The sequence below is a fragment of the Typopeltis vanoorti genome, chromosome 25, assembly GCF_054136105.1.
Source record: "Typopeltis vanoorti isolate ZY-2024b chromosome 25, IOZ_Tvanoo_1.0, whole genome shotgun sequence".
NCBI lineage: Eukaryota > Metazoa > Arthropoda > Arachnida > Uropygi > Thelyphonidae > Typopeltis > Typopeltis vanoorti.
In genome coordinates this window covers 30007101-30029694 of record NC_143573.1, presented here as the reverse complement: position 1 = coordinate 30029694, position 22594 = coordinate 30007101, and the positions used below count along the sequence as shown (strand labels likewise).

At 34.5% G+C, this 22594-nt stretch overlaps 1 protein-coding gene across 1 annotated transcript in view; it reads right to left on the bottom strand.

Annotated features, from left to right (window-relative positions):
• LOC150092630 (uncharacterized) overlaps positions 1-22594 on the bottom strand; it is a 100600-nt gene that overhangs the window by 27665 nt on the left and 50341 nt on the right. The window contains exon 3 of the mRNA XM_090414640.1: positions 134-445. Coding sequence (XP_090270766.1) covers positions 134-445 — 312 coding nt within the window. The remainder of the gene's footprint in view (positions 1-133; positions 446-22594) is intronic.

The following is a 22594-nucleotide window of genomic DNA, read 5'->3' as shown; positions in this document are numbered from 1 at the left end:
AAAGATCCTAGCTACAATGAAGACGAAATACTGGAAATAAAGTTATGTTTCTATTAATTGAATTTTTTAAATGATAAATCAAATCATTATAAATGAAAAACATTTAGAAAATGCCAAAAGCATTCACACCAACCTTAATTGAAGCATTATTATCGATCCGTAACTTTCTCTGCTTTTCACAATAACTTTTCCATGTTTCTTCATTAAAACCATAATTGAAATAATCTGTGATGTCAGCTCCTGGTTTTCTCCAAGGCTTTTCCTCTAAACTATCAAGGTTAAATTCATAAATGGAAACTCCATTTATTGTGCTTATAGTCTCTAAATCGATGCCTTTAGATTTTGTGGATCCAGTGCCTCCAGCAAATGCTCTTTTGATATTTAGGTTAACAGGTGTGACACCATAACCGTATGCAGGAGTTGATTTAATATCTCCAATTGTAACCTGAAATATTTAAAACATGAATATTCTTTACAACAGACATTTAAATTACAGTCAACTTTCACTATAGCAAGCTCTCTTAACAGATATAAATCTTGTAATGATAAACTAAAATAAAATTAAAAAAAAAACAAACTACAATTTCATGATATTTAATTTTGTTTTTCTTTACAGTCATTAATATTGATCATAAAAACATTCTCAGTACGCAGTATATTTTACAGGATAGCATATTACATGTAGTACTACAAACTGAGCATTGAAATTCTCTGTTCTATTTTATCATTTTAGTTTTTAATTTTAAAAACAAATGATTTTTAAAATATAGGTTTCATGTTTAAGAATCCTTTATTATGGAAAGCTTTCTGTATATTGTTGCAAGATATTCTCCCATGCTCAGTTGAATAAAATAGTACATATGCATATTACATATGTAATCTTAATAAATATTAATTTGTTGAAATGTGAGCAGTTCTCATTTAATATTAAAGAAACCATTTCATTTGTAATAAATTATATCAGTAATGACTGCAAAATCATGTAAAGAGAATAATAAAGAATACAAATTTTGAAGATCAAGCCTTTGTATTTTTTGGTGGAAGAGCTTCCACAGCTCTGTTGTTGGTTATGATGCCCTTTGAAAAGGCCCTGATTCGAATCCCATCTAGAATGAAAGAACCTTCATAAGAATATTTCCAAGGAAGGTGGTTATTTCGTATGAAGGTAGCAGTTTCCATTCCAAGAAACTTGGATTTTTCATCTCACCAAAGAATAAGCAAACAGATTAGGGAATACTCACTGCTAAAATATTAAGAAGGCTGCAGAGGAGCACTATGAAAAAAAATCATTATCAATGCTCAGGCTGTAAAAGTGGCAGCACTTATGCTGAGCAATTTCAGCAAATTATGTATGGTATTGCATTTCTGACGATTTTTTTTTTAGTAAAATATTTTTTATGCAAAATTTAAACAGTTTCTTTATTGCTTCCAGTGAAATAATATTATTCTATACAGCACTGTTGTTTTTTTTTTTGTTTTAATACAATATAAAGAGATAGCTATATTCGGTTTATCCCTTTCGCTAGGAATATATAAGCTAGCCTAACTCTCCTTACTGGCTTAGTTTCTTTTATAATTTAAATTAAAAACCACATGCAAAATTTTAGCCTTTTTTTTTTGTCACAAAACTGAGAGACAAAAAATTATATTAATTGAAAATCTTAATGATCTCAGTATTTTTATATAATACTGAACATTCTCAATCGCCTCCATCATTTTTGCAAAATTTAGCAATTATATATTTTTCAAAAACAGGGGGATAATACATAGGGTATGCAACATTTGTCACACACAGTTTCTCTCTCTCTCTCATCTCTCCCCCATTTTTTTCTTCAACTGAAATGTTTGGACACAACTGGCAATACCTTGTGGGATTTTTCTTAGGAGCAGGAGAAATAATTGTTTAAAAGTGTCTTCCTTTCAATCAGGGAGCTTAGTTTCAAATTGCTCTTGGCATATGAAAAATTTGAAAATTTTCACTTATAAGTTGAAAATCTTATGCTTTTCTCTGCATTTGCCTTCTATAGTGTCTGAGAATTAGAATTGTTTATGTGCATAAAACTAGAACTTTCTGTACCATTTCGAGTCCTGACAAAAACATTCAGCAGAACTATTCATCATGTCTGACTGCCAACTATTTGTGTTATTCTTATTGCATGGAAAGACAATAACACATTAGCTGGGCAATTTCTTCTGCTATAGGCAAAAGTGCAAATATTTTCCTCCAGACAAACAGATAAAGACAAGAGAAGTGTTTGAGTTTAACTGAACTATATTCATAAATAGGCATCTTCACATGCTAGAGAAATTCAAAAATTCAAATGTGTTTAAAAGTTGTTTCAGTAGAAAATTTATTAAATGTAAAAGTGCTTTCAAGTATACTTGAACTCAGCAAGGACACCATTTTTAAACTGCTTGAGATAAATTGAGCTTGGCACTAAAAAAGCTAAAAAACATGAATAGGCATATCACAGCAGCTCTTCTGTAATGAGTTAATTCTATGGGTGATAAGAATAACTAAAGTAAGCAAGCTCAATTTCATAGCATCAAATATTAATAATAGTTACAAAAAAAATTAAAGAAATAAGTTCATATAGCCACATTAAAATTAAGAAAATATACAATGTAAGATGCTAGACACATTTGTGATATTAAGTTTGCTATCTAACAATTGTTACTTAGCATGTTCACATTGGGGTGATTGGAAATCTCTCATCACCACCTTAGCCTTCTGGTGAGGCAAGAAACAAACACTTTCCTCAACTGAAATTTAATGTTTGTGTATAAGTGGACATGCCACAATGTCACGAAGGTGCCAAGAAATTCTTTTCTTAGTTTCATCCTTTATCCAAGTATAAGCAAACAAAGAGTGCACATGAAGTAACTTCACAACTGGGCTACTTGTATATATAGAGGCTACTGACTTCACATCAATTGCCTTGGTATCCCATAATGCAATGCACATATCCTTACAGACATGTATAGTGCTATGCATTATGGGAAGGGTCACTAGCCCAGACCCAGAAGTAATATCAAGGTTGAAGTAATGCAGAAGTCATATTTCCATATACAAGTACTAAGGTAATTGATGTGAAGTGTGATGATCTTGAAGCATGAGATGTTTGAGCACTGTAAGGCCTGTCATATGAGTAGAACGAGTAGAGTGTGCTATCATCAGCAAAATGATGAATAGGGTTTGCATTGAATGAGAGGCTATTTATATAAATCAGGAAGAGGGTGGGCTAAATGATAGAGCCCCGAGTGACACTGGCACTGACAGGAAAGTCGAGGAGAGAACATTATCCACCATTACATGTAGGGATTGATCTGAGAGAAAACTTGCGATCCATTTTGGTCCACTGCGATTCATTCGCTACCCACTCGGCTGGCTTGGTTATCCAGCCAAAAGGCTGCGGGTTTGAACCCTGCCGTGGGCATGGATGTTTGTGATCGTCTGTGGAAATACCAGTGGTGGTCGGTGGTAGATGGTGTTGGTGTAGTTGCGGTCAGTTGGTGATTGAGTGGTGGAGACGGAGTTAAAGAGCAGGTGCCCTCCCTTGATGAGGTCCTTGGACTCCCTGGAGGTGTCAAATAATAATAATAATTTACACAAGGATGAAGGTAGTCCAAATAATGGTAACTTGCTGTTGTGCTTATTATGGATATTTATTTCTTTGTTTTATTTATATTTTGCTTCTTTGTCTAAGAATTTTTTTTTTATTCACTGGTCATCAGTATACACTTTTTAAATAGTAACGTACACATAAATAATTTCCAATCATTATCAGAATTATCCATTCTTTTGTGAATCCTATGTTCAACACATTTTTTTCTCCTCAGCATCTATCTTAACAACAGATATCTTGCACATGCTAATATTTTGTTGAAGATCAATGGGTACAGTCCACTTCTTATAACACATAGAAGGATTCATTTTTTTTTTTTATTTAGGAATAGATGAATTTTAACTCACTAAATCTGTTTTTCAGAAGACTGGAATGAAAACATTCCTATAGCATGAAAAACATTCTATTCCAACAGACATCATACTACAAAAGCGAGTAAAATGAGTAGTTTTATTGTAACACTAAATACAGTATAGAGATATTTAGTCCATTATACTATATTTAACACGTTCGCTGCCAACTACGAGTATACTCGTAGTGGGTAAACCTGCTTCACAAGCCAGCTACGAGTATACTCGTATGACGCTTACCGCCGGGAACGAGATTATTGTGGTGACCTTGAAGAAGTGAAAATCCTTGGCTTGTGGGGCTAGCATCAAAACTGTGTATTCTCATAGACCGTATATGCTCTGTACAAGCCAACTACGAGTATACTCGTAGGACGTTTACCTCCGGTAACGAGATTATCGTACTGACCTTGAAGAAGTAAAACTGCTCGGCATAGGGGAACAGACCATGCCAAAGTTGCATGGCAGCGAACGTGTTAACAACAATTAGTGTAATCAGAAACAACTGGAATGACACTTCATAATGAAAAATGTTCTCTCCCACAGATATCATACTGCACACATGCAAGCAAAACAGTTTTATTGTAGCACCAAACATAGTACCTAACTAAATATATTTGTTCTAACATCTTTCAAATTTTCAGTTGCAGAAAATACATTTTAACAACTGTTTATAATGCAGTCATTGGGTGTAGAAAGCAAACAAAGATTTATATGCATGGATATATAACTTAAAATCAGTTTTAATTGCATTTGAGATTTCTGATCTCATTAAGACAGTTCACAAATGCAAATTTTACAAATAAAATTCTACTAAAAAAAAGCTGCAATTAACATGTCATAAACTTTGTGAACTTTGGGCACCTGCCCAAAGCAGAAGCAACATACATACAGTAAAGCAACGTCCAACAGGCATCTTCAGGACCGAGGCAACTCATGATAAAGGTGAACCAAGCTCTCATCACTTTCTTAGTATCTCCCATAATGCAAAGCACATCTCCTTGTGGACATGTATAATGCTATGCATTAAGGGAAGGGCCACTACCCAGACCGGCTTTGACCTTTATTGAGGTCTCTTCAGTGGGAGCCAGACCCAGAGGTGGTGATACTAAGGTGGAAGTAATGGAGAAGTCACATTTACCTATATGAGTTGCCGAAAGGTGTATCACCTTATTATTAATTTACTCTGGATTAAAGAGAAAGATGTTGGAAGAACTAAATTTATTATAATCTAACCAAGTGGAGAAAAAAAAAATTCCAACATCTCTCTTTCTAATCCAGAGTAATTTAATAATAAGGTGATACACCTTTTGGCAACTCGTATAGGTAAATATGACTTCTCCATTACTTCCACCTTAGTATCACCACCTCTGGGTCTGGCTCCGACTGACGAGGCCTCAATAAAGGTCGAAACCGGTCTGGGTAGTGGTCCTTCCCTTAACGCACAGCATTATACAAGTCCACAGGGAGATGTGCTTTGCATTATGGGAGATACTAAGACAAGTGATGAGAGCTTGGTCCACCTTTAGCAGGAGTTGCCTCAGTCCTGAAGATACTTCAGGACTGAGGCAACTCCTATAAAGGATTAAACTAAATTTATTATAAATCAAAAAACCTAAAACAAACCTTTTAAAAAATTGTAATCCCTATATTTCACTACACTTAAATTTTTGAAATAATGCCAAGAAAACAATTTGTTGATTGAAAAATTCATAACAAGCTTTCTCTCTCACCCACAAACACATCCCTTAATTACATCTTAACACACAACAATGTACCTATTACCCACAAGTGTCTTAAGACTGTTGAAATTCATGGACAAGTTATGTGTCCCAGTGATGATCACAAAACTGATTTGGTTCATTTTTTATGAGACTTCATGGCAATGCCATGAAGTCATATGAAATTTCTAAAATGATGAAAACAATATAATCTCTGCTAAGAATTTTCAAGGAATTCACTATGGCCCTTTTTTATCATTACATTCCAATGAAATGAATATAAACAGCTTATTGCAATTAAGATCATTGTCAAAAATATCCACATGTGCACACACACACGCTTCTCTAAAAATCCTCTAATGCCTTTTAATTCCCCAAAGGGAATGGGGGGAGCTCCTTTAGCATAACTAACTTTTGGGAATTAGGTAGCTGGTCTCCAAGAATATATGAGAAAGCTATCAAGAATATGTGAGTTCATAATTACTGATGATTCTAAAAGTATCTAGGTGAGAGTGTGGTAGACAGCTATCAAAATCTCATGATCTTAAGTAGCAGTGATGTATGAAATAGCAAAAGTTGGTCAATAGTTTTCATCTTGCACCACAAAACATAAATATGCATTTCTTTTCAATTCAAAACCTTTTCATGAGTGCAAGGGACATTGGCAAAAATGATTATCTAATCACAACTTCAAATGTACTAATTATTCCTATTGTTGCTAATGGAAGAGAAAATTTTATCAACAAATGATTCAACTTTGCATCTGATGCATTTCTGAATGACTAATTGAAAGAAAAATCAATCTTGTTTTGACTTTTTGTATATTATACACGAAAGAAACTTTTCTGTGTGACATAAAAAATTACCAATCCAGTATTGCTATCCAAATATATACATACTTGTATATACTTGGATAATGTTTTCTGTTATTTAGAGACCACACTGTATTGGCTTAGAAATATTCTTATATTATTCACATATGAGACTATTATCATCTCTTGAGAGTAATGTTAAGTATAAAGCAAATTTTCCACTTTTCTGACCTTGATAAAAACTTAATATAGAAGTTCCAACTCCTTTATCAAGAGAATAAAGAGATTATTTAAGGAATAGCTCATCCATCACCGGAGGGTGTCAGTATTAACACCCTCTGGTGGAAAAGATCTGGGTTAAAATCCTGCCTAACATGCAAAGAACTTTTATAAAAGCTGCAAACATAAGTTTCTGTGGTTTAGCAGATCTGTGGGACTAAATTATAATATAAATAAAGAGTTTAATAAAAATAAGCAATTAAAACCCAACAAGTTTCGTAAGTCGTAAGACTTACATCATCAGGGATACTGGTACACAAGTTTTACACAACAAAAGTCTATTAACAATTAATTACACATATTAGATGTTTTTCATAACTTCACAACTGGTAAATATAATTGATAAACCAGAATACAGATGGTAAATTCATTACTGCACGTTTGCTGAAACACTGCTAGTTGTTGCTATCATGTTCTATGGTATCACGTGTGTTATATCCTAGGTACATGGCAGTTAAATTTTTGATGAAAGCAGACCATACTTGATGTAAAATTAAGCATTGATTTTTACTGCATTGTGTAGGGATCCTAAGCATTTGCAAGGCTTCTTTAAATTTTCTTGTAAAACAGTCACAATCAACATGACATTTTAGTTTGTTGCCAAGTACTTGATGGCCAGTAGTGGTTGTGTAGAATGCCAGCCCTTATTTATTATTATTATTTGTGACACCTCTAAGGAATCCGAAGACTCATCGCGGGAGGAACATCTACTGTACAACTCTCCGTCTCCACCACTACACCGATCCTCTACTACCAATATTCATGCTCTCTCTCTTCTTTTTTTGATCTTTTACGTGTTCAGACATGTGGATCTCTCCCAACTTCCTGTCTGGCCTACATAACAAATGCCACAAGAGCAATGAATCTCATAGAGGACTAGTTTTTTTTATTTATATATATTTATATTATAATGTTGTCTCAATACTGAAAACTTTCCACACTTTATAAAAGCTTTTCAAATGAAAAGCTTTTATAAAGTAAGGATATAAGTAAGTAAAGATTTTGGAAATTCAGATGGTTTTTAGGTGGTAGATAAATTTCATTACCAAGAGTGAGACTACTTCCCTGCTTAGTGGAGGCCTGAAGTGGCCTAAAAGTGTATCATGTTTGGTTACTACAACAGAATTCTCAGATTAGCTAATCTTTAATCTGCTCACGGTACTAATATGTGCTAGAGGTTTAGAACCTTTTGAGGGCAGGATTCACATAAAATAAAGTAACTTTTTGTAAAGTCGGATTGTTTAGAATTACTGATAAGGCAATTAAGGCTACAGGGTCATGTTTGTAAAAAGTAATAAGAGCTCTATAATATGTATTTTAACATACCAAAACTATATTAATGCACTGTCTGCTGTTAAATATGTATTAATTATCAGTTGATATGCATATGATCACTCCTGAACATTATAACTGTAAATATTATGTACTCAGCATATTTTTTTTGTTATCAACTCCTACACGAGTGGTCACAAAGCATATAACATAAAAGCACCATAACATGAGCAAGTGGTCAGAGATTAATGTGTTCCTCAAAGAGCTAGGGATTGTATTTATTAGGTAAAATGGTATGAAGAAGGGTGTTCCAAAGAACAGAGGTAGATGGAGAGGAAGAGGATGAAATGGAGGAGAGGAATAACATTGAGAACAGAAAGAATACCAAGATTTTTGGAGACTGAGGAGGCTAGATATAATATGTTTGGGCTAGGATAAGCTATATGTGAAAGCCACAAAATAAAAATGAAGATTTTATTTCATAAAGATATTTCATTTGCAACTTATTGTCTCTTTAGTGAACTCTTATTCTAAGGTATCACCTTAGAATACTAACCCTCTCAGAATAGCAAACACAAAGCAGAACTTTTAATATCTTAATAATCAGGTTTAGCATGCAAAAATTAGGATTTATTGTCTGTTATATGTTGCTGCTTGCACTTTGAGAGAGAGAGAGTGGCATTGGCTAAGAAATGGTAAAGGTATATGTTGGTAATGGCTGCATGTGCAGGAAAACACACTTAACATTCAAAAATAAACAAATTAAAATGAGATCATGTATGGCGATCAATCATGTATTTATGCTAAAGAGCTAGTTGAACATCATTTTTGGTTTAATGGAATGACAACAACACCAAGAAAGAATTAATCATTGGTTTAATTTATTCTGCAAGCACACCAGCTTTTCCCTAGTATGAGAGCAGACTGCTGTTGTTTTCACTTGTAGTAACTTAATGCAGCAACTGATGCAGCCATCAGCTCACTAGAGTTCTCTCTCTCTCCTATTCACAACCCAGACCCTTGATTTATTCTAGCTGACATTTCTAATACATCCACACAAAGATTTTTTTTTTAATAAGGAATAAATACATCAATAACTATAACTTAAACAGCTGTCAGAGAGTTCAGCCACAGCTTCATAGTAGTGCCTCAAGTTCCTATATTAAATCTTATTATACAGAATGTAGCAACTAGCCTCCAAATATTGCCAACAACATTATGCTTGACATAGCCAACATCCTTCTGCAAGCAACACCTGTGAAAAGAAATCTAACAGCCAACTCTCTGAAAATAGCATACAGATTGTATTTGCAGATAACTGTTGCTCTTTGATAAGAAGTCCTTTTTATGGACATCCTCTTAACATCAGATTGTAGTCTGGCTGAAAGATGATAATTAATTATTTTTTGGATGGTGCTTTCTATATATATCCATTAGACAACACCATGATTCTTATTTAATTCATCTAACAGAAGGGAGTTCAAAGAATAAACTGCATCCTCTATGTACAAGCCTTTTGATAATACCTGTCTTTTGTAAATCTGAGTCTCTTCTTGGAGAATCAAAAAACACTGATTTACCATCTACATTTGAATTGCTCACATTATATGCTAATATCAAAATTCTGGGAAGTGATCACCATAAACAGTGACTAATGTTTTATTATTATTATAACAGCTTTTTTTTTTTAATTATAAAGGATGTTTTAATCACCACAATGTCAAAAATATATTCATTATATGTTGACAAAAGTATTTGGACACCTGCTTTTGGTCCAAAGAATGAATTTTAATTTCTAGTACCAAGCAGAATTAGAAAGTGGTAGTTACAATGACAGTAACTACCATTTGGGGCATGTTTTCAACCAATTTCTGATATGTTGCAACAGGAATATTCTTCCATTCCTTGTGCAAAGCTATCCTCTCATTGCTGATGCTGACCACTGTGGTCTAGAACAAATTCAGTTCTAATTCATGCCAAAGATGTTCAATGGGTTGAGGTCTGGACTCTGAGTCAGCCAGTCCAACACTTCAATGTTATTTTGTGGAAACCAGTCTCGGACACACAGTGCAGTATAACATGGAGCATTGCATGTTGTGAAGGAAACATAAAGTTGTCCAGGTAGCCATCAGACATCACTGTTCTGGACAAAGTTCACCAATGGACCAAGCTCCACAGAACCCTTTTCTAATTATCAACAGTCCAGAAATGGTATGAAAGACACCAGTCCAAATATCGTTTGTCACTGAGGGGATGATGTGTGGCTTGTTCGCATCATCTCTACTATGGTAACCTAAGGCATCCAACTCTCTGCAGATATTTCTAGTGCTGACAGATGTCCTTGCAGCGCTTTCCAGATTGACTGTGCGATTCTCGAACATTTTGAGGCAGAGCTCGTCGATCTCAGTCAGTGAGTGTCAGTGGTCTCCTAGGATGTTTTCTTGCTGTAGTAGCACCATCAACTTTCCATATATGAATCACATAAGCAACAGTGGATTTCAGTATACTGAGATGGGTAGCAATGTCATGGACAGAAAGACCACTGATGTGATACCCAGCTACCATCCCACATTGGAAGCCTGTCAGTTCAACTGAACTGACATTGAGTACAGAGCAAAACATGCAGCACATCCCACCTTTTATTACCAAACTTACACAGACACTCCCTGAATATCTTCTGCATGTGGTAGGATCCAAAATCTGCATGCATTGTAAAGTATTCAAATACTTTTTTCCAACATAGTGTGTGTATGATTATATTCTATCCGATTCATTTTTTTTCCCATATAACTGAAAAATCACACACTGTTAGCAATTATGTTCATGTAATTTTTTTTCTTTTTTTGTTTTGTTTTGAAATTATTAATTGTAAATGCTGAATATCATTATGTGCAAGCAATGAATTTTAAGGTAATGATTCACAGATGAAAAAATATAATATATGTATGTATATATAACACACACATGTATATATAACAGTATATATTATCAACATCATCAAATTCATGATTAGTATCCTGAAGAGGCCGGACACTGACAATTCCACCTACATCAATCCAGCTAAATCTTGATCTTCTGGGTCTTTTCCCTGTCAGCTGGCATCAAACAGCTACTCTGCAAATCTTTCCTCTTCTATTCTGTTCAAGTGACCATATACTACCCAAGAGTAGCATTACTTAATCATTCCTAAATGTAATGCCAAGTTTGTTCTTAATATCTTCATCTGTAATATGATTCTGCCACTGAAGACATCTGCTCACTCCTCTAATTTTTCTTAGAACTCTCATATCTGTGGTCTCTAGTCTTTGATCAAATGCTTTATTTCCAACCCAACTCTCACATCCATTAAAATTGGTTTAAAAACTTCTGTATGTGGCAGTTTAGTGTTTTAGCTAATTTCTATCTTATTCAATATAAATTTATTCTATTATTTCCATATTTAATTTGCAATATTCACAAAAAATTGTATCTAAATAGCTGAAATGCATGTTTGTTATATAGCAGGGGTTGCCAACTACGCATCCTTTTGGAGCCAAAATAATTCTGGTAAGACTTAGAAGAGCCACAACTTTTGACCAATGGAATGGCATGGGAGTAAGTGAGTGTACTCATGGCAAGGTTGTAATGAGCTTGTAAGAACTGCTTTGATTAATTACACACCTAATTTTAAGGAGCTTACTAAGAAAATGGATACAATGAAGGTCTATACTAGTAAATAAGTAACTAAAATTTATTATTTTGACTTAAAATTATTCTAATTGTTCAAAAGTAAACTTCATTTAATGTTTCAAATTAAACACTTTTATTGCAGTAATTTTTATTAACCCTGTTTTTCTTTCTCTCTCTATTTTATTTTGTTCCTCTTTTTTGTTATCTCCTCTTTTCTTTTTGTTTATTTTTTCCTGGTAGATCATGAAGCGTGACGCTTGGACAAGAGTCGCATGCGGCTCGCGAGCCACGTTGTGGCCACCTGTTATATAGGTTCTCCATTCAGGATACAACTAATGTTTCAATGTTCCTGCCTATTTTCATAGTCTGTCTTTTTTTACTGATGACTTGCATACCAAACTTGTTAAAGCAGTTATTCAATTCAGTTAAGCAATCCTGAAAAAAAAAAAAAAAAAAAAAAAAAAAAAAAAAAAAAAAAAAAAAAGCTGAGAATAACTTAAATTCAATCAGGTTTAATTCCACTTTCCTTCATGGTATGATCCATAAAAATGATGAATAATGTAGAAAAGTGAGCACCCTAGTCTTCCACCTGATTTTACAAACCTTTTTCCTGTACTGCCTGCAATTCTAACTGCTGACTTTAAAAAACCATATAGACTATATATTGCTTGATATAATGTCTCATTTGCAAAACATAATTGGATTTTAAATAGTTTTTCACTTGGTACATTATCATATGCCAGATCTAGAAAAATACATATCCTTATATTCTCATGATTTTTCAATGATCTGTCTTAAGTGAAAATGTGATCCTGACCATCTCTATTTGCCCTGAATCCAGCTTGTTCTCAAAGTTTCCCTTTCGCAATTTTTCTTAGTATCTCCTCAAGTATACTTGCAAATATCTTACTCGAATCTCTCAGAATGAAAATTCCTCTGTAATTCTCACTTCCAGTTTTATTTCCTTATATACCCTGAGAGATCTACCCCAGTCATCTGAAATTTAACCTTCTGAATTATACAGTTCAGTCACCGTAAAACTTTTATACTTTCATATTTGAGAATTTCTGGTCACTTCGCATCTACTTTATCTGTTTTTCCACATTTCAGCTACTAATGGCTTTTTTTTTTTTCCTATCTCAAGTATTGATATGTATACTCCTTAAATGCATTCATCAGAGAATATTTTCAATCGCCATTCTGTCACTTCTTGTTTCATTTAACAGTTAAAGTAATTATTCCAAACATCTAGAATATCTTTATCTTCAATGTTCACATCACTTTTATCATTTCTGATTCCTTTTACATTCTTTCCTTCATTTCTATACTGGAGAGTTTTTTTTTTAATAGACTCCAAAGTATTCTTCCATCTTCTTGATATTTATATTCTATGTTCTTACCCAAGTCTTTATATGATGACTTTTGTTTAACTACTTTTATACACTACTTTGATTTGTGCAGATCAGATCGTTTTATGTTAGATTGGTGTAGAAAAGCCTCACAGCACTGGTATAACCACTCTGCAAGCAATCTACTTTTATGTAAGAGTTTAGTTTTCTTCCAAAAAACTCTATGTTTAGTCATGATGGCATGTTCTGCTAGGCCAGACTGCTCATATTCATGATGATGGATATTCAATTTATGTTCCTCACAACAGACAGCTGCAGATGAGAAATGTTAGTGTATCAATGTTATATAAGTTCCTGATTATTATTATTATTTTTAATTAGAAATTTACTGACTATTCTGCTTTATTCACGCTGTAGAGGCACTTTAAAATGAATTATTTTATTGAATTTTCTTTTGTGTTCCATTGTTAATGTACTGAAGATGTCTTTGGTACTTTGGTAAAAATTTACATCCATTAAATTTACTACCACGTAAGTTTGAGTTTCTGTTTTTAATTTCTGCAAACATTACTTTCATGCAGTACTATCATAATATTCTGTACACCACTTGATGGTACATATCAGGAATTTGATAACAATGATGATGATCCTTACACACTGTCTGCTTTCTTACATCTTTCTCTCAGAGCACATGCCAACTTACTTGTTAGGAGGTTTTGCTACACTTACTTCTCTTCCATGAATGCTCAATTTTCTGTGACCACAATAGAGTTCTGAGTTTTCTATTCCTGCAGACAACTTCACCATATACCTCTCTGGCTGAATCAATCAATGCTTTCTTCAGAGTACCAAGATTGGATTACTGTTTTAAAATCTTTTAATTTTTCCTTCAGTTGTATTTTTTTTTTGTCTGTCCTACTCTAAACAAAATGGTGAATGCTTCATATTTCAAATTTTCTGTATACCCTTGTATACTGAATCAGCACGAAGATACCACTATCACCAATAACAAAGTTAATGAGACTTTTCTTATTTATTGTGTCTTTACTCCATTAAAATTTGTGCACATATTTCTGTTGCAACCTGGCATTAGTGATGAATAGTCCATGTCCTGGAAAAAAAAAAATTCAACACGTTCTTACTATTAATATTAGCTTTGCTCTTTTGTTCAAATCTTTCCAACACATTTCTACATGCCTGATATTTCCTACCCTGCTGTTCGGATCTTCAACAAGGACCAACTTTTCCATTGTCAGCTATCTTTTCTAATGTTAGATCCTGAATGGACGATTTTTAGAAATTATTCATTCAGAAGCTAACATAAGAATTTGGCTAACTCAGATAATACCTGGTAGACAGGTATTATCTGAGTATACTAAAATCTTGTAGCTGAAAGTTAAACTGAAGGATTATAGGATTAGTGAAAATTTAATAAGGAAATTGTAGTATAATCTTATCCCATTATGCTGTCTCAAACTTAATAAGTCGCCAAAGAAGTTAAAAGTACGAGTGCAAAGGTCGAGTTACATATGCACGTATTGGCCGTAATGCCGCCAGCTACAACGTACAAGGAAGATGACGTAAGCAGGATTCCCGAGAATACAGCACCTAAACGGCAGCTAGAACTTGAGGATCACCTTAAGGGCATGAAAACGAAGGGTCATATGGGAAAGAAGGGACGAAATATAAGCGGAATGCACACTATAATGCGGGCTTTTTTCTGGTTGTTCCTGACCTCACTTCGAGGATTCCCGAATAGCGAACGGAGTAGGGACGAGTGAGAGAGATGTCCCACTCGAGTAGGAGCAGAGAATGCGCTGCATCGAGGCAGTGAGAATTTCGAGTCCGGGAAGAATGTAAAATGAACGGCGTAGTCGTAAGCCCATTGCGGAAGCTACCGACAGAAGAGGACCCGATATACACGCGGCCGTTAACAGACCTTCGGAAGAAAAGGATTGGGTAACGTAAAGACCTTTATTGTATGTTTAAATGAGACAGAATTTAATGTTAGATCATATTAAGTGGACTATAATAAGGATTTGAATTTTGAGATAGAGTAATTCTGCTAAACAAAGGAATGTCAGGAGTGAAATTTTAGCTGCATGTGACTGAGATTATATGTGAATTTGATATTTTGTAAATGATTTATATCAGAATAGTAACGGGTTGAGAAATGTATTTTAATGTAGCAAGAATTATGAGTTTGATTTAGAATAACATAGTTAGTTTGTTTTAATGTTGCATAGAGTATGAGTAATTGCCAAGTTGATCTATGAGTGTTTTCTTAAATTAGAATTGAGTAACTAACTTAGTAAGAGATTTTGTAAAGCTTAATATCCCATTTCAATTATAGTTGTAAAGTGAATTTGTTCCAATAAACATGTTTTATTGTATATGCCTGTTTCGTGCTTGATTCGAGAATTCAAATTACCACTTGCAAAAATTTAGAACCATTAGTGGGAGGGAATTTAATGAGAGTGTTTGAGTAATAGATTTATTAGTCACGACTGCAATTAGAACCAGTATCTATTTAGTGCATATTAGAATGAATGCCAGTTAACTTAGGAATATTTCCCTGAATTTTGAATAAGCTCATATTATAGGACTCTGGCTGGCAAAGCAATAAAAAAATAAATTTGCTAGTGTCCGAAAAGGAAGCATTCCTAGGTAGAGTTGAGTAGGGCATTATTAAGGAAGTAAGTTAGTATATTAAATAACAATAGCGAAAGAAAATGAAGATATAACACTAATAACTTAAAAAAATTCCTTGACTTCTTCCTTAGTAGAACTTGCTGTAAAAGTATTAATACAAATAAGTCTTATTGTCCAATTCAGCATTCTGATGTGTGCTACATCACTACTTGAAATTTCTGCAATTTATGATTATGTTCATGCTTATTGATGAATACCGAAGCTACTACTTTCTTTCCCTGATCATTATTGACTGATTTTAACATCTTGCAGGTTGGTTGTGATTCAGAAGAATATCATAAGAAGAATATTTTTGTATGCTTTTTTGTTTTCACTATACCAATTATGTCAACATGGTTGTTCTCTAATTCTTCTGCAAGATGTTAAAATCAGTCAATTCAGATTTTAAAATGAATTCTGCTGATGTTCAAGTTTGAGCTTATTCCAGAAGCTAACATTTAGCTTTTTGTCCTTGTTCTCTGAAGAAAAGAGAAAGGATCCTGTTTAAATGTCATGACATACCATCTTGCTGCATCATGATATTGTCTTTTAGTTTAAGACAATAAAGAATACAATTTGGTCAGTTACGAGGTGTGGCTATTAAATAACAAAACTGGTTGCAAAAATGTGGTTCATTATCACAACTGTACAACTTAATTGTTATCCCCTTCAACACACTCCCCTCTATCTATATACCGTTGATTATGAATTTTCCATTGTTGGAAGCAGTGCAGTAAGTCATCAGGTGTTATCTGCTTCAGTAACGCTGCCGTTTTTTCCTTTACCTCATCCACTGACTGAAAATAGGTGCCCTTCAATGCGGATTTCAACTTTGGAAAAAGGTAAAAGTCACATGGAACTAAGGCCGGCAAGTAAGGTGGATGGTCCAAAACTGGGATCTTCTTATCAGCCAGATACTGCTTTACAGACAGTGCACTGGAGTGTTGTCCTGATGGAGAATCCAAGCATTGTTCTTCCACAGATCAGCTCTCTTCTTCCTCACTTGTTCTCTCAGCTTGGCCAGAACCTCAAGGTAATATAATAATGTTGGTTAACTGTCTGATCCTCTGTTACCCATTCAACCATTACCATGCCACTGATATATATATATATATATACATATATATATGTGATCATAGGCTTTATATATATATACACACACACACACACATATATATGTACACCCCTTGAGGGTACATGGCAGGAATTTGATGATGATGAATGGTAGATGGGCTAAGGATTTTTTTTTAATTTTTATTTTTTTACATAATCTGAAACATCTAGAGACCAAACATGGAAGTTTTTCAAGCCACTTCAGGCCTCCAATACACTGAGTGGCAGTCTTACACCAGACAATGAAATTCATCTCCAACCTAAAGACAATCACAAGCATCAATACCCACAATCAGATTCAAATCTACAACCTGCTAGTTGGCCATTCAGCCAAGTTAGCAGATATAAAAGATATGTTACACACACACACACACACACATATATATATATTTATGACAGGCTAAGGATAGTGTATGTGTGTGTGTGTGGGGGGGGTATATTTACTTTACATATTCCAAGTGGTTTCGTCGTCATCGTCGTCCGGTAGCATCATCTAGCAAGAGGGTTGCAGCAGATGAGCAGCTCTTCTCCGTTTCTCTCTGTCTGTCGCTTCCATCATTCTTAAACCAGTCCATTCCACGATGTCATTAAACCACTCTCTAGTTGGTCTTCCACGTCTTCTCTTCCCCTCAACTTTCCCTTGTAATATAGTTCTTGTCAGGTGTCCCGAAGAACCTCTCAGAAGATGTCCTGCAAATCTAGTCTTTCTTTGCATAATATTCTTTAACAGTGTTCTTTCCATCCCAACTCGTCTTAAAACTTCTTGATTTGATATTCTTTCTGTATAGCTAATCTTTTCCATCTTTCTATAACACCACATTTGACTCACTTTCATAACTTGCAATACTCCAAACTGTTGTGCTTTAACTATTCCAATTCTAACGCCTATTTTAGTGTTCTTGTTTATTAAAATTCTCTTCATTTCCATAAATGCTGATTTAGCTTTGCCTATTCTATTTCCAATGTCCAACTCTGAAGTTCCTTTCTCTGAGATCCAGCTACCTAAATATTGAAATCTTTCCTCCACATCTTATTTTTACATTGTCTCCTATTTTTCTACCCATTATCATTATCTTGGTCTTTTTTGTGTTAATTCTTGGTCCATACTCTTTACAAGAGTTTTCAATTCTTTGAATAATTTGTTGTAACCCATTTTCACTTTCTGCCATCACTACTACATCATCTGCATATCTTAAGTTATTAATGATTCTTCTGTTTTTTATTCCTTCTTCTACATCCTCAAGTGCCTCTCTAAACATTTGTTCACTATAAAAGTTAAACAATAATGGTGATAACTTGCATCCTTGTCTGCTCCTCTCTGCACCGGGAATTCTCCTGTTTCCTCTCCATTTACACACACTGACACTATTTGTGACCAATATAATCTCTTTAAAATTTCCAAATCATAAGAGTCAATATCAGTATTTTCTAGAATGTCAAAAAGCCTTTCATATTTCACTGTACCAAGTGGTTTAAAACTCTTAAATTCAAAATAAAAAGAAGGCACCTGAAACTAAACTCTTAATTAACACCTCGACCGGCCATGACGTCTATAGACGTCCAGCAAAATCTGGATATGATTCTGTAACACCTATTGAATGACATGGATAAGAAGTGCAATTTGGTCTCACAATTTCATCCACCATGGCTGGTAGAGAGGTTAATCTTGCACACAGGTTCGTATCCCAGGATATCTCGTGTGTAGCCTAACCTCAGAAATTAACCTATAAACTCATTAAACTAACTGAGAGATTGAGTCTTCAAAATAAAAATCTTTAATTTAGAAATAATACAAATACAGGGGGTCCTCGAGTTACTTCGGAGATCCGTTCCTATGGACTGACGTAAGGCGATTTTCGATGCAAGTCGGAATTACCATAGCCTAAGTTACTTACCTAACCTAAAACACCCTAAAGTCATACATATATATCAAGAAACAGATCTAGGCCATAGGAAAATGACAGGGAGAACATAATTACTGTATAGTACAGAAAAATGACAAAAATGAAACTGTAATAAAAAAAACAAACATAAAAATGAGAACAATCTGCAAAATGACAAATGAAACTGTACATTCTGTACAGTTTCATCTCAATCATGAGCCTACTACGTTTTTTCGTAATCATAGTTGATTTCATGGGCGCCAATCCTTTCACGTGTTCAAGGATGCGAACTTCATCCTTGATAATAGTCCCGACTGTGGTACAACTTAAGTTCAACGCGTGGCCGATGTTCGTTGGCATTTCTTCCTTTTTTGCCCTTTTAATAATGTCTAATTTCACTTCTAATGTAATGGCTTTCCTTTTCTTCGACACACTGCCATTGGAAGAGTCTGCCTTACGTTTGGGAGCCATATTAAAGGGTAAAAAGTCACAAAAAAACACAAACACAAAAGTGAGAGAACAGGTGTAAACAAAGCACGTGGTACCCAAAGAGTGTATGCTGGGACCCAAGTGACGCCACCTCTCCCAAACAAACGCCACGTAACGGCATATTCTTCCGCCACACTCATAAACAAGTTCGGCCGCGACGTTTGAATTTTATGTCGCGCTGCTTCAAGTCGAAATTTATTTTTTAAATTATTTATGGAATTACCGCTGTAAAGTCGAAACAACGCATATCGAGGACGACGTAGGCTGAGGACCCCCTATATATACAACATCAAATCAATATCTATGCAAGTGCCAATGTATTCTTCATATTACATCAAGAAAAACACTTTGATGTGCACAACTTCCTTTCAATCACATAAACCAACAGTTAACCTATATGGACACAAAAAATTCTAGAACCTTAGTCTCTTGCCTCCTCCTACAGAACTTTTATAATTTCTTTAGTTCACACAGGAGAAAGACTTTTTTCAGAAGAAATCTTTTCTGTCCACTGCTGGACGAAGGCCTCCTCCAGCTCCTTCCACCTTTCTCTGTTCTTGGCAATGGTTGATCAATTTTTCCCAACAAAATTTGACAATTCATCACTCCACTTTCTTTCTTCCTTGGCCTCATTTCTGTTCTTTTGGAATCCAGTTCGTTAGTATGGTGGTCCATTGCTCATCTTCTCTTCTAGATAATGTCCAGCCCATTTCCATTTTAGTTGCTTGTGGTGAAGAATGATGTCAGTGATATGAGTCTAGCTTCTTATCCAGGTGTTTCACTTCTTATCTTTTAATGTGATACCTAGCATCAGCCCCTCCATTTTTCTTTGAGTTGTTGCTAGTTTATTTGTCAGCGCTTTTGTTAGAGACCAAGTTTCACAGCCATATGTGATGACAGGAAGTATACACTGATTAAATGTCTTCCTTTTTAAACAGAGTGGAACATCATTATTTTGAAAAATGCTTTTCAATTTTCTGAATGCACTCCAGGCAAGTTGAACTCGTCAATTTATTTCCTTTTGAAGTCCACAGTTTAGATCAATGAGATGACCTAAATATTTCTATTAAATGGAGAACGACTAACACACGAACACATACACACACACACACACACAAAATGCTCTCTATATGACAACAACAAAAGTGAAAACTCTTTTTGCATCTTAAAATCACAGAACACTGAATAAAAGGTATCTTGTCTTCATCCAAGACACTTCTTAACTTCACTTTCTATATGAAAGCAGCAGCAAGCTCCACTGAATAAACCACTAAAACCTCATCACTTCAGAATGAATTCACTTTCTGTGTAATTATTATTATTCCTGATACCTCCAAGGAGTCCAAAGACTCATCACGGGAGGACACCTACAACTGCCTCAACCACTACACCGAACCTCTACTACGAATCATCTCCATCAACGCCATCTACCACCCAACTCCACCACTACAACTAGTATTTTTTTGTCTGTAAATTGCATGTGTTCTGAAGGGCCGATTTGTTTGTATGCGGGATGAAAAACCCGAGTTTCCAGGAGAAAAAACCCTGCTGCCTCCGTATGAGATCGGCTAACTCACCTTCGATTGAAATCGTCCAGATAAAGATTCCTCCCGTCGCAGAGGTCTCAACATTCTTCTTAAAACATTATCAACAGTTTTACACTTCAGAACAATTCTACCTTCTATATAAAGTGTCTGAAGAAATAACTAAAACCATATGAACTATTAGAAATCACTTATCAGACTGAGAATCCTGAATAAAACAAACTTTACTGGGCCCATTTTATATGAACTGGAAATCAATTTTCCAGTTCTGGAAAACCTTATAATTTCTGTCCAGTCTTCATATATTAAAGACAAGCTCCACATTTTCTCCTACTGTGTTCCTTTTCAACTCACTGAACAGCTGAATGTCTAGCTTCAATAGCATTATTTTCGCTCCCATGTATGCTCAGAAATGCAACTGAGCAAGTTTTGCTGAAGTTCACCATCGTGTGCTGCCATTACTGCTTTCAGCATTAGGCTTGAAATGACAAAATTCTTTCTTAACAGTGCAGAAAATTTTATTTAATTATAATTTCATTATCAAACAACAGCCAGAATTTACAACAATTCTTCATTCCACAATATTTTATGCATTGAAGTAAGTTCATTAATTATTCATGTAACATGAATTACTGCAGTCACTTTTGCTTCTCTCATAACTGACAATTAGTAAACAATGCTTGTCTACATACAAATGGCAGCAGCATTTCAACACTTGACAGTTCATACAAAATCACAATTAAGCTCTAATAACTAACTTAAATAAGACTTATTTTATATATAAGACTAGTAGCTAAAAATAAACATGTTTAACTATTATGATATTAACTTTTTAACTCTAGTTAAAAATTAATTATTTTTAACTTGTGGGATATCTGAATTTTAATACAGACATCCTAAAACAGATAAATCTTTAGGTGGCAGATGAATTTTATCCGTTTTACTTGGTGTGAGACCACAACTCTGCTTGCTGGATGCTTGACATGACTGAAATTTTCTAGAGACCAACTATGGTTTCCATAACAAAGTCGTCAAATTAACCAACTCTTTATCCACCCACAGTACTAGCATACTATGGATTTCGATTCAACTTTTTCTGGGTAGGTGTTGAGAATGATTTTAAAAATTCAAGAACTGACTGCTCTAGAGATAAAAGATGGAACTATTTTGATCCATTTCAGTCATCCAATAAGGTGGTAGTCTCACACCAGGCAATGAGAATCATCTATCTAAAGGCTTTCAAAGAATATCCATTCTCATTTTAGGATTTGAACCAACAGCCTACTGGATAAAGAGCAGGCATTATTCACTTGGCCAACCAGGTCAGAATATATGGTCACCTCTCAAATATCCAATCACATTTGAAAATCAGTTTGTTGGAAATTAAACTAAAGGTACAAATAACTGAATGTACAAGAACAAAGCGCTGTAGCAGAAGTCAGATGACATGATAACCCATTCAAGAATTAGTTAACTAAGGATTTCGTTATTTCAAAGTAAGATAACTGACAGATCACAGTGTATATAAAGCAATTATATGTGATACATACTCACATTGAAACATGTTTTAAAAACTTGGTTGGTTCTTCTTAATGCTAATAATACATCATCATCAAATTCCTGACATGTACCCTCAAGAAGTATACAGGATATGATAGTACTGCATGAAAAATTTACATCATTACTAACTTCCTATCCACAATTTTCCTCCAAATCAGTCTGTTACTTGTCAAGACTCCAACATTATCAGATCTTATATTTCTATTGTCTAAGGCACTTTGTACCGTATCAATCCATCT